Source organism: Amphiprion ocellaris, chromosome 10, assembly GCF_022539595.1.
Source record: "Amphiprion ocellaris isolate individual 3 ecotype Okinawa chromosome 10, ASM2253959v1, whole genome shotgun sequence".
In the NCBI taxonomy this organism is placed as follows: domain Eukaryota; kingdom Metazoa; phylum Chordata; class Actinopteri; family Pomacentridae; genus Amphiprion; species Amphiprion ocellaris.
The window spans coordinates 32,955,740-32,969,644 of NC_072775.1; the positions used below are offsets into that span (position 1 = coordinate 32,955,740).

At 40.5% G+C, this 13,905-nt stretch overlaps 1 protein-coding gene and 1 gene segment (V, D, J or C); both read left to right on the forward strand.

Moving 5' to 3' along the window:
• The first annotated feature begins 3,567 nt into the window (after positions 1 to 3,567).
• LOC118469273 (T cell receptor alpha variable 18-like) lies at positions 3,568 to 4,304 on the forward strand. The segment is given in 2 exon segments: positions 3,568 to 3,753; positions 3,916 to 4,304. Coding segments are annotated over 2 exon segments (444 nt in total).
• A 5,123-nt stretch (positions 4,305 to 9,427) lies between these two features.
• LOC129349884 (uncharacterized) lies at positions 9,428 to 13,825 on the forward strand. Its single transcript, XM_055014656.1, has 6 exons — positions 9,428 to 9,516; positions 9,635 to 9,918; positions 11,733 to 11,788; positions 11,867 to 11,895; positions 12,489 to 12,781; positions 13,742 to 13,825. The coding sequence occupies exons 1-6, from the start codon at positions 9,462 to 9,464 to the stop codon at positions 13,823 to 13,825; spliced, it is 801 nt and encodes a 266-aa protein (XP_054870631.1). The 5' UTR covers positions 9,428 to 9,461.
• Positions 13,826 to 13,905: the final 80 nt, after the last annotated feature.

A 13,905-nucleotide genomic window follows, 5' to 3' on the forward strand; every position in this document is an offset into this window, starting at 1 on the left:
TTTAGGCGTCAACTGTCAACAACTGACTGCAGTGAAGGATGAAGAGTCCAGTTTAGAAGGAAGCACTGTGACTCTGATCTACAAATACTCCCAAACTGCTAGTAATGATTATTTCTTCTGGTATCGTCAACATTCAGGACAACTTCCAGAGTTCCTCATGTTTCAAACAGTAACACAAAATGAAACAAAAGCTGGACTCTCTGTTTCTGTGAGTGCTGATAAAAAACAAATCAGTATGAAGATCTCCTCTGCTGCAGTGTCAGACTCTGCTGTGTACTACTGTGCTGTGAGGCCCACAGTGACAGGAAACAGCAAAACTCTGTACAAAAACCTTTGGAGCAAAGACAACAGAAAACTCCACAACATCCACTAGAGGGAGACACACTCTGTTACACCGCTATGATCTGATTCTTCACTATTCTCTGTGAATTTCCTCCTCTGAGGGTTCAGTCATTGTTATGATATGGTAACATAGAGACAGTTTGGGATAATTTCTATTTCTTGATGCTGCTGGACTGTAAAACCCACTGAGTCCCTGGATGTTATAATGGACTGTACAAATAAACCAGACTTGGTTTCAGCATCCAGAGGGATCTACTACAGAAAGGCCCCACAACAGGCATTATGATGTAAACAGTGTGAGCTACTGTAACTACCAGACGAGGATTAGTTACGTACAGTCCAATAGATTTGCAAATTTAACACATTTCCATTACATAGTTCCTCAGTTGAGAATCTGCATCACTCATAACAAGTCATCGGGAAATGATTTGTTCAAAGGGAGCTGATTTACATTCGAACCTCTAAACATGACCTCATCCAGACCAGGTTAGCGATGCAGCTTAAGTTACCATGGTGATCCAGCCAGATTAAAAGGGAGCCATCTTTGCGACATGGAAAACTCTGACTGTAGGCTCAACATCTTACTAATCTAATGATCTTGCTTCACAGTATGACCGTCTGATGTGCCTTTTATTTTACTGACGAAAAACTCTACTGAAATATTCATCATCCATCCATGCATCCATCCATCTATCCATTCATCCGTCCATCCATCCATCCATCCATCCATCCATCCATCCATCCATCCATCCATCCATATTCTTCTTCTTATCCAGGGTCAGGTCAGCCAGCAACACTTCTCACTTCTTCCTGGGCATCCTAAGATGTTCCGAGGCCAGATGAGATATATAATCCCTCGAACAAGTTTTTACTCTACGTCTGGGTCTCCTCCCAGGTGAATGTGCTCAGAAAACCTCCCAAAAAACTCTCTCCAGAAGCATCTGAATCAGATCTCAGAACCCCCTCAAACAGCTTCTTTCAAAGAGAAGCAGCAGCAGTACATTGAGAGCATCGCCTCCCGGCTCAGATCCCTCTTCATCACAATGGTCCAGTTCAATGCCCAAACCACTGCAGATGCTGCACCAGGCCACCTGTCCATTTCATGCCCCATTTTCCCATCTTCACCCAAGGGGAAATTAAGTGTTGAAGCTTCTCTTATCCTCTTCTGAGACAGTTGTAGGAAGAATCTGGTTTTCAAATCGATGACCAGAAGAAACAAAACAATGATTCTGGCAAGCAACAGGAAATCCAGTAGAATAACAGAGTTTCATATGTTTGTGTAGCTGTAAAATATATTCAGGTGTGGTTTTGGTGTTAAGAACATCCAGTGATATGAGAGGAGGAAAATGTTGAGGGAGGAGCAACACTGTCAAAGAGCAGAACAGAAAAGGACTCCCACTGTCACATACATTCAGTATGGAAACCAAACATAACAGATAGTGTGTGGAAGATGCTGTCACTGCATTACTTGGTCATGTTTCCTTTGTTTATTATCACACTGAAAGGTAGGTTAATGGAGGATGAAAAAATGTCTTGAAAGGATTTGATTGTGAGAAATCACTGAAACAGATGTTCACACTTCAATATGGTCTTTAACAATATTTATTTCTTCACTTAGGTGTCAACTGTCAACAACTGACTGCAGTGAAGGATGAAGAGTCCAGTTTAGAAGGTAGCACTGTGACTCTGACCTACAAATACTCCCAACAAGCTACTGGTAGTGATTATTTCTTCTGGTATCGACAACATCCAGGAAAACCTCCAGAGCTCCTCTTGTATCACTATGGAACACAAAATGAAACAAAAGCTGGACTGTCTGCTGCTGTGAGTGATGATAAAAAACAAATCAGTATGAAGATCTCCTCTGCTGCAGTGTCAGACTCTGCTGTGTACTACTGTGCTCTGCAGCCCACAGTGACAGGAAACAGCAAAACTCTGTACAAAAACCTTTGGAGCAAAGACAACAGAAAACTCCACAACATCCACTAGAGGGAGACACACTCAGTTACACTTCTATGGTTTGTTCAGATCCCATCTGGATTTTCTGTACAGCTCAGAATAAACCACAAAGAAGTAAACTGGATCAGTAAAATCAATGCTGTCTTCTTCAGTCTTTGTTGCCTCATTTAACTCTGAAAATAAAGTCAATTTTATCCTGAAATTCAATCTTTTTTGTGGAAAAGAAGATGAAATAGTAGCTCTACCAAAACAGCTTCTTTCACAGCACCAAAATCCAAACGGTTTGGGAGTTTTCACCATCAACTCTTCAACTGTTGAAAAACAGAATCACACTAACAAGCTGGAGAATGACCAGTTAAACCATCCACCAGGAGTCAGTCAGTCAAAGGAGGTCATAGAGGACCCTCCTCAGCATCTACTGTCAGGGAGTATTTGGTCTGTTTGAGGCTGAAATCACATTTACGTACCACTGCTTATGATAATAACATTTTTAGGAATGTTTTCAAAGAAGACACTGATGTTCTATTGTGAGATCCTCTGGAAGGGATTTCCACAGTTTACGGGCTTTAACAGTGACTCTGCAGTCAGCGATTGACTGTTGATTAATCTGCCAATAATTTTAAGTGCATCAAACTTTAGAAAACAAGGAAAAACATTCATCACTATTTCCCAAAGTCCAAGATGACAAATGTCTTGTTTCATCCACAACCCAAAGGCATTCAATTGACTGTGACAGAGCAGGAAAGAAACCAGAAAATTCTCACATAAAGGAACCTGCAATCAGAGAATTTGGACATAATTTGTTAAAAAAAAACATTCAACTGACCAATTGATCATCAAAACTGTTAGCTATTAATTTAAAAATTGACAATTAATCAATGACAGATGAATCATTGTTACTCCAATGAACAGCAAAAGAGCATTTTGTGCCACACGTTTCGCTGAACACTTCATTGATTTCAAATTGAAATCGCAATTTGAAAAAATGCAATTAGCAAAATGCTAAGGCTGTTATAAAATCCACCATTAAATTTTTTCCCCAAATCATTCACCTCTGGTCACATGGAGAGATTCAGGAACAGTCAGAAGGTTTCTGCTCAAGAATCTGAAACAGCCAAAAGGTTCATAAGGAGTTAAAACACACCAAATTAGTGTCTGGCTGTGCAAGACTTTAAAAACCAAATAAAACAAGTTGTACATGTTACTCTCCTCCAATGATGTTAAGTTAGAGAGTGAATGAGATCATCAGCAGAGACAAACATTCTGTTAGTCAGAGCTGTGAGAGGAAGGAGGAAAGGATGAAGGGAGGAGCTAAACTGGAACTCAAGTACAGAAAACACACAAACTTTCACAGTGGAGTTTGATCCAAGAACAGACAGATTGTCTTCATCTTCAAGATGCTGTCAGTGAACTTCAGTCTGTTTGTCATTTTGTTTCTGCTCACAATAAGAGGTAGGTGACATATTTAACATGAACAGAGTTTAGTAGAGAAAAATTAGCAGATCACAAAGTCCCATCTGTTTTATTTAAAATTCAAAACCTTATGGCCGATGATTATTAATAAATCATCCTTATTGATTCATGACTTCCTCTGCATGTTCTGTTCTTCTCCAGAGTGTAAAGGAGAAGACAAAGTGATGCAGACATCAGGAGATGTCATTGCTGCTGAAGGAGACACAGTTACACTGGATTGTACTTTTGAGACCAGCTACACAACAGGACAAACTACATTGTTCTGGTACAAACAAGAGGTAAATGGCTTTCCAAAGTACATTTTACGACGTGACACTTATGGAACCGGAGATAATGCTCTAGAGTTCCAGAAAGACAGATTTGATGCTGAACTCAACAAGCCATCAGTTCCTCTGAAGATCCAGAAGCTTCATCTGTCAGACTCTGCTGTGTACTACTGTGCTCTGCAGCCCACAGTGACAGGAAACAACAAAACTCTGTACAAAAACCTTTGGAGCAAAGACAACAGAAAACTCCACAACATCCACTAGAGGGAGACACACTCTGTTAAAGCTCTGATTTGTGACTTGTTGGACTGATGACAAAGACAACAGAGATATGAAGCAGTAAAGATCAGAGACAGAGCTGCTGTGGAAATACAAAATACTTTGATTGGCTGAACTGAACTGAAGTATATGATGTCAAGAGGTAATGGCCCCGCCCACTGAACTTCAGCTCATCCACTCACATTATTTCTTCCTCATTGTACTGCAGTGGAAGAACATTGTTCATCTGATGTGTGTCTGAATTTAATAACTCCAAAGACATGTTGCTTTATCTGTTTTTGCTTTTATCTCAGGTTAAAGGTGAGTTTAAGATCAGGGATCAGAGTTTGCTTTGACCTGCTGCATGAACAAGATATACAGACTGCATTTCATTATGTTTCTTCATTGTTGCTTTGAGAGAATGAAAATAAGGTTTGGATCACCTTGTAAGTTACAGATAGAGTTGCACAGCTGGTTTTGTTGTAAATGTCCAGAGAGTAACACTGTACAGGAGACATTTTCCACTGTCTTCTCCTCTCAGCCTCATGGACAATGTGAGTCTGATGGATTCATTTTCTCTACTTTTTCCAGGACTAATAGCTGAAGACACAATCTCTCCTGAACAAGATGAAGTCAGTGGAACAGAAGGAGAATCTGTCACACTCAGGTGTAACTATCAGACAAGCAGTGATTATGCTGACCTTTACTGGTACAAACATCATTCTGACCTTCAGGCTCCTCAGTTTATACTCTGGAAAAGAGGAAAAGGGGGCTCAATTCAATATATTCCTGATAATCGATATGGATCCCAAACAACAGCTACATCAACTACATTGACCATCAGTAAGCTAACCCTGGCAGACACAGCTCTCTACTACTGTGCTCTACAGACACAGTGATACAAAGTGTAGCAGAGGCTGTACAAAAACCTGAACACAGATATGAGACTCCTCTTCAAAGAGGAGGGAAGTGGTATTGAGAGCACAGCTTCATATCAGATGGATTGTTCTAATTCCTGTTTTATCACAGTCACTGTGGTTACAGCTGCTAATGAAACACTGTGGGAGGATTGACAGGAGCAGCAGATCAGTGATGCCTCCAGAAGAGATGCTGCAGAGTATTTGAGGGGAAAATTTCACCCACATCAAAACTGTTCATTAAAGATTTCAACACTGAAAAGTTGTCCATGATGATCATTTATCAAACTACAGCAAGATAACATACAATTAAATTAATTTTAATTTTTACTTACTTGCTGTCATGTTCTTGTCATCCTGCTCCTCATCTTTGTCAGTGGTGAATCCAGCCACCATTTACCTTCAGATCAACCATTCAAGTGGTCTCATCTGATGACATGTGTTGTTTCCAGTAGAACTTATGCTGTCATCTATCTAGGATCCAAATACAATGAAGAAAATAAGACAATAAAAACCTTAAAAACATTAACTCCAACACAGATATTGTAATGGGTCTATTTCAGCAAATGAATGAAATGTGAATCCTCTGAGGAATGAGCCTCATGTGCTGTTAAATCTTAACATGAAGACATCATGGAAGCAACTTGTAACAGTGTATAATTAATAGCAATATATACAGACCCATAAACACCAGTTTATATGGTCCTACAAATATGTCCACATCACCATTGTGGCATGTCTAAATAGCAAAACACTGAATCATCACAATATGATCCCTGGGATACATCAAATTTTACTGATCTGGGGACTTCCGAAGTTCATGGTGTGGGAACAAAGACTGTTCTACCTTGATGACAATATCAACACATTCATGTATGTACACACCGACATGAATATTGGACCCAGAATCTTTTGTCCTAGAACCTCTTCAGTTTAACATGTACATGCTTCTGCTTGGTGATGTTGTCAGGAAACACTTGTATGCAGACGACACACAGTTGTACATGTTACTCTTGTTGTAGTTTCTCTTAGACCTCAAGGATGTGCAGATGTTAAAGAAAACGTCCGTTGACACTGTTGCTTTTATGATATAATTTATTACATAAAAAAGACAGCATCTGAACAGGCACCATGGTCTACCTGTGGAGAGTTTCCCAGCCAATATGAATCTCCCATTTGAACAAAGGAATCAGGTAACTTTTACAGGTTTAGTGAAGTAGGAGGTCACGACATCTGGTTTCTGTTAGAAGTCAAAGTACAGGATATCTCCTCCAATCAAGGCCCTAGGCTCTGTGGGTCTCAAAGACCCCCACTAGTCGAGCTCCTATCTTCTGTTCCATACCATAAAAAGAAGCAGGGAGCATCTTCAACCAACCCCCCTTAACTCTACAGCACCTAAAGAGCTGCATCCATCAAGCTCCTGGAGTGGCAGCCCCTACCTAAACACTGCATTGGGTTTCTGGAACAGAATAACACATTCCATTGTGATGACCCACACATCCCAAGTTCCATATGTTAAGCAACTCATATCAGATCATCAGATCAGATACTTCACTCTCCTCCAATGATCTTAAGTTAGTGAGTGAATGAGATCATCAGCAGAGACAAACACTCTGTTAGTCAGAGCTGTGAGAGGAAGGAGGAAAGGATGAAGGGAGGAGCTAAACTGAGACTCAAGTACAGAAAACACACAAACTTTCACAGTGGAGTTTGATCCAAGAACAGACAGATTGTCTTCATCTTCAAGATGCTGTCAGTGAACTTCAGTCTGTTTGTCACTTTGTTTCTGCTCACAATAAGAGGTAGGTGACATATTTAACATGAACAGAGTTTCACTGAGAAAAACTAGCAGATCACAAAATTCCATCTATATCACATAGAATAAAAGTCTTTACAGCTACTGAGTATTCTCCTTTCATCGTTCATATTTACTGATTCATCTCTTTCTCTGCATGTTCTGTTCTTTAGAGTGTAAAGGAGAAGACAAAGTGATGCAGAAATCAGGAGATGTCATTGCTGCTGAAGGAGACACAGTTACACTGGATTGTACTTTTGAGAGCAGTGATCCAAGTCCCAGTTTGTTCTGGTATAAACAGGAAGTACATAGCTTTCCAAAATACATGTTAAAACGTGGTGGTTATGGAACCGATAATGCCCAAGAGTTCCAGAAAGACAGATTTGATGCTAAAATCAACAAGCCATCAGTTCCTCTGAAGATCCAGAAGCTTCAGCTGTCAGACTCTGCTGTGTACTACTGTGTTCTGAGGCCCACAGTGACAGGAAACAACAAAACTCTGTACAAAAACCTTTGGAGCAAAGACAACAGAAAACTCCACAACATCCACTAGAGGGAGACACACTCTGTTAAAACTCTGATTTGTGACTTGTTGGACTGATGACAAAGACAACAGAGAAATGAAGCAGTAAAGATCAGAGACAGAGCTGCTGTGGAAACACAAAACACTTTGATTGGCTGAACTGAACTGAAGTATATGATGTCAAGAGGTAATGGCCCCGCCCACTGAACTTCAGCTCATCCACTCACATTATTTCTTTCCCATTGTACTGCAGTGGAAGAACATTGTTCATCTGATGTGTGTCTGACTTTAATAACTCCAAAGACATGTTGCTTTACCTCTTTTTGTTTTCATCTCACTTCATAGGTGAGTTTATGAACAGATGAATTTCTCTTCAACCTGCTGTGTTCATATTTAAAGCTGAAATCACTCAATATTCTGTCTTTGTCATCAAGTTCTGTACAATCTAGTTGTGATCTGAGCTACAGTTGAGCTGTTTGTGTCCACAGAGTAACACTGTACAGGAGACATTTTCCACTTTCTTCTCCTCTCAGCCTCATGGATAATGTGAGTCTGATGGCTTCATTTTCTCTACTTTTTCCAGGACTAATAGCTGAAGACACAATCTCTCCTGAACAAGATGAAGTCAGTGGAACAGAAGGAGAATCTGTCACACTCACATGTAACTATCAGACAGACAGAAGCTCGGCTTACCTGTACTGGTACAAACATCATTCTGACCTTCAGGCTCCTCAGTTTATACTCTGGAAAGGAGCAAAAGGGGGCTCAAGTCAATATATTCCTGATAATCGATATGGATCCCAAACAACAGATACATCAACTACATTGACCATCAGTAAGCTAACCCTGGCAGACACAGCTCTCTACTACTGTGCTCTACAGACACAGTGATACAAAGTGTAGCAGAGGCTGTACAAAAACCTGAACACAGATATGAGACTCCTCTTCAAAGAGGAGGGAAGTGGTATTGAGAGCACAGCTTCATATCAGATGGATTGTTCTAATTCCTGTTTTATCACAGTCACTGTGGTTACAGCTGCTAATGAAACACTGTGGGAGGATTGACAGGAGCAGAAGATCAGTGATGCCTCCAGAAGAGATGCTGCAGAGTATTTGAGGGGGAAAAGTTCATTCACATCAAAATATCCAGTGTTTTTTATGAGTCGAACAAAAATAAATAAACTATCAACAACATCTGAGATGGTGCAACATATTTCTTGGCTCCTATCTGATTTGACAACAACTGACTCATATTTAAAAACATGAGCTTTCATCGATTGAGTTCCATAGTAAGATTCTCACAATCAAAAGCCTGCTCCAGTAGCATTTCTTTAATCATCTGAGGTCAGAGATGTCAGTCAGAATGTTTCTTTAACACCTTCTCTCATCTTCTCTGAGACAGAAGAAAGAGGAAGAGTTTGTTTTGTAAACTGATGACCACAAGAAATAAAATAATATTTCTGGAAAGTTTTAACAACAAATCAAAGAGAAATCCAGCAGAATAAAAGAGGTTCATGTGTTTGTGTCTAAAAGTGTAAAACATTAAAGCTTTTGTTCCAGATTCATCATACCTTTTCTTCCTTTACAGAGAACTGCCTGGAAGAAAGTCTTTTCCCAAACAGAGTAATACTTCAATAAATTCTTACATATTCTTCTGAAATATTGGTAGGAAATGATGATTCACTAAAATGAGTTACAAACAAAAGAGAAGACAGAAAATCAATCAGAAGAATGTTCAGATTCATGTGTTTGAGTCTAAAGCTGTGAAATACATTCAGGTGTGGATTTGGTCTTGAGAACATCCAGTGATATGAGAGGAGGAACATGTTGAGGGAGGAGCAACACTGTCAAAGAGCAGAACAGAAAAGGACTCCCACTGTCACATACATTCAGTATGGAAACCAAACATAACAGATAGTGTGTGGAAGATGCTGTCACTGCATTACTGGGTCATGTTTCCTTTGTTTGTGATCACACTGAAAGGTAGGTTAAAGTAGGAAGAAGAAATGTCTTTAATGGATCTGACTGTTAGAAATCAGTGGAACAGATTTCTAGCAAACATTTCAATATGGTCTTTAACAACATTTATGTCTTTATTTAGGTGTCAAATGTCAACAACTGACTGCAGTGAAGAATGAAGAGTCCAGTTTAGAAGGAAGCACTGTGACTCTGACCTACAAATACTCTAAAACCATAGATGCTACTGATTATTTCTTTTGGTATCGACAGCATCCAGGAAAACCTCCAGGGTTTCTAATCGCTAGCTACGGAACAAAAAATGCAACATCAGCTGGACTGTCTGTTTCTGTGAGTGATGATAAAAAACAAATCAGTATGAAGATCTCCTCTGCTGCAGTGTCAGACTCTGCTGTGTACTACTGTGCTGTGAAGCCCACAGTGACAGGAAACAACAAAACTCTGTACAAAAACCTTTGGAGCAAAGACAACAGAAAACTCCACAACATCCACTAGAGGGAGACACACTATTACACTTCCATGATCTCATTCTTTACCTTCATCTCCACCTTTATCTTCTCTGTGAGCTCCAGTCAGACATGGAGCAGGTCTCTGTGAATTCCCTCCTCTGAGGGTTCAGTCATTATTTTGATATGTTAACACAGAGACAGTTTAAAGGATATTCTGTTTCTTGATGCTGAGTCCCTGGATGTTATATTGGACTGTACAAATAAACCAGACTTGGTTTCAGCATTCAGAGCGCTACAGAACCACTACTACTGTTACAGTCACAGACTGTGATTAGTGACAGTGCTCTCCTCTCCTCAGGTCCTGGTTTTCCTCCTCTCCTAGGTGTGCCTTGGCACAGAGGCTGGGCAGCAGGTGTACATCATGTGTAATCAGCAGAAGCTGAGCACGGGCAGGTGTTCTGGATCCAATCAACTACTCCTACCTCTCCATAAATTCAGATGCCGCTCTTCATTTTGGTTCCCCACTCCTGTTACCTGGATGAACACCTGCTGCCTCCCTTGCCAACCTCGGAGCTCAGTCATGCCACCATGGATGCCACTCTCACCACACACCTGTCTACTACGGATACCGGCTTCCCCAGCCTTCCCATCAGGGACGCCAGCCACACCATCGCTGCCTACTTCCTAGCTGTTGGGTCTACTCCGTCCGCTGACTGGTTGAAGCCCATGTAACCACCTTGACTCATTCTCCGTGGCCCGGTCAGCCAAGTTCCAAACCTGAGCAATACCAGACTTAATATATTATTAATATAATATTATTAATATATTAATATTAATATATTTTTGTTTCCTGTCATGTGTAGTTAGTCCTCCTGCCCGTTAGAGGGTTTCTCGATCTAGTCCACCTTTGGTGTTTCGAGTTTACTTCCGTTTTCTAGTTGTAGTTCTTGTCATTAACTCTGCATTTGTAAATAAAAGCATTCTAAAATCTTGTCTGCAACCTCCATACCTGCGTCTGAGCCTCGGCACCCACCATAACAACTACAGAATGGCTCCACATCAGGACCAAACATGAAGGCATATTTATGCAAATTCTGTATTACCAACTGAATGTCAGGTTCCTATGGCAACACGATGCATACAGAGTGAGCTACTGTAACTACCCTACTTCTATTCAGTAGGATTAGTTATGTACAGTTCAACAAGTTTGCAAATACAACAAATTTCGTCAGCTGAGGATCTGCATCGCTCATAACAAGTCATCAAGAAATGATTGGTTCAAAGGGAATTGATTTACATTTGAAACTCTAAACACCTCGTCCTGACCAGGTTAGATATACAGCATAAGTTGCCATGGTGATCCAGCCAGGTTAAAAGAGAACCACCTTTGTGGCATGGAAAACTCTGACTGTAGGCTCAACGTTATGGGGCGCCGAATGTAAAAATTCAGTCACTGTCAAATAGGTGACATTTTGTGATTCAGCATTTAGATTTAGATTTATTGAAAAATGAGCTAAATGTGAGAGAAATGAACTAAATTTTCACAAAATGTCGCCTATTTAACAGTGACTGAATTTTTTTCATTCAGCGCCCCATATTGCTTCATAGTATGGTGTCTGATGTGGCTGTTATTTTTCTCATGAAAAATTTTGCTAAAAATCCATCCATCCACCTAAATCCCCTCAATTGACTCCTTTCACAGGGATGCAGCAACAGATCCAGTCCAAGTTCCCTCCAGATGTCTCCACATTCTATCGCTAAGACTGAGACCAGTCATCCTGTGGAGGAAACTCATTTCAGCAGCCTCTAAATGCAATCTTGTTCTTCTGGTCACCCCTCAGATCTCATGACCTTAGATGATGGTTGGAATGTAGATTGAGTGGTACACTGAGAGCTTCGTTTCATAGCTCAGCGTCCTCTTCATCACGATGGTCCTGTACGTTGCCCACAATACAGCAGATGCTGCACCAGGCTGCCTGTCCATCTAACACCACATTTTCCCATCACTCGAGAAGAAAATCTTCACCCAAGAGGGATTTTACTGTTGAAGCTTCTCCCATCTTTTTCTGAGACAGTTGTAGGTAGAATTTGGTTTTCAAACCAATGACCAGAAGAAAAAAAACAATGATTCAGGAAAGTGATTTAAAAACAATGGAAGAGGAAATCTGACAGAATAACAGAGTTTCATATGTTTGTGTAGCTGTAAAATACATTCAGGTTTGGTGTTGAGAACATCCAGTGATATGAGAGGAGGAACATGTTGAGGGAGGAGCAACACTGTCAAAGAGCAGAACAGAAAAGGACTCCCACTGTCACATACATTCAGTATGGAAACCAAACATAACAGATAGTGTGTGGAAGATGCTGTCACTGCATTACTGGGTCATGTTTCCTTTGTTTGTGATCACATTAAAAGGTAGGTTAATGGAGGATGAAAAAATGTCTTTATAGGATCTGTTTGCTGGAAGTCAACTGAAAAAGTTTTCACACTTCAATATGTTCTTTAACAATATTTATCTCTTCATTTAGGTGTCAACTGTCAACAACTGACTGCAGTGAAGGATGAAGAGTCCAGTTTAGAAGGCAGCACTGTGACTCTGACCTACAAATACTCCCAAGATGTTAGTAATGACTATTTCTTCTGGTATCGACAACATTCAGGAAAACCTCCAGAGTTCCTCATCTATCACTATGGAACACAAAATGCAACAAAAGCTGGACTGTCTGCTGCTGTGAGTGATGATAAAAAGCAAATCAGAATGAAGATCTCCTCTGCTGCAGTGTCAGACTCTGCTGTGTACTACTGTGCTGTGAGGCCCACAGTGACAGGAAACAGCAAAACTCTGTACAAAAACCTTTGGACCAAAGACAACAGAAAACTCCACAACATCCACTAGAGGGAGACACACTCTGTTCCACTGCTACGATCTGATTCTTTACCATCATCTCCATCTTTATCTTCTCTGTGAGCTCCAGTCAGACATGGAATGGGTCTCTGTGAATCTCCTCTGAGGGTTCAGTCATTATTATGATATCTCAGCATATAGACAGTTTGGGGGATTTTCTGTTTCTTGATGCTGCTGGACTGTAAAACCCACTGAGTCCCTGGATGTTATAATGGACTGTACAAATAAACCAGACTTGGTTTCAGCATCCAGAGAGATCTACTACAGAATGGTTCCACATCAGGACCAAACATGAAAGCACATTTATGCAAATTCTGCATCACCAGCTGAATACATGAATTCAGGTTTCTATGGCAACAAGACGCATGCAGAGCGAGATACTGTAACTGCCTGATTTTTATATAATAATAATAATAGAATTAGTTACGTATAGTTCAACAGGTTCGCAAATTGAACATTTTATCCTCAGCTGAGGATCTGTATCACTCAAAACAAGTTATCAGGAAATGATTTGTTCAAAGGGAGTTGATTTACATTCAAAGCTGTAAATAAAACCTCATCCAGACCAGGTTAGCAATGCAGCATAAGTTACCATGGTGATCCAGCCAGGTTAAAAGAGAGCCACCTTTGTGACATGGAAAACTCTGACTTTAGGCTCCACGGATCTCACTAACTGATCTTGCTTCATAGTATTGCGTCTGATGTGGCTGTTATTTATCTGATGGAAAATTTTACAAAAAATCCATCCATCCATCCATCCATCCATCTATCCATCTATGCATCGATCCAAACCCCCTCAACTGGCTCCATTCAGAGTCAAGCAGCAGCAGATCCACCCCAAGTTCCCTCCAGATATCTTCTTATCTTATCTCTAAGGCTGAGACCAGTCATCCTGTGGAAGAAACTCATTTCTCCTCGAACCACGGTCATATTCTTCTGGTCACCCCTCAGATCTCATGACCTTAGATGACAGTTGGAATGTAGATTGAGTGGTACATTGAGAGCTTTGTCTCCCAACTCAGCTCCCTCTTCATCACAAT

What these genes read in the sequence shown, in the direction of transcription:
- LOC129349884 (XM_055014656.1), top strand. Translation starts at nt 9,462, where the DNA reads ATGCTGTCACTGCATTACTGGGTCATGTTTCCTTTGTTTGTGATCACA. An exon ending in CTGCTGTGTACTACTGTGCT is followed by an intron (nt 9,919 to 11,732) that starts GTGAAGCCCACA and finishes GACTGAGACCAG; the next exon opens with TCATCCTGTGGAGGAAACTC. An exon ending in ACTGTGCTGTGAGGCCCACA is followed by an intron (nt 12,782 to 13,741) that starts GTGACAGGAAAC and finishes CTTATCTCTAAG; the next exon opens with GCTGAGACCAGTCATCCTGT.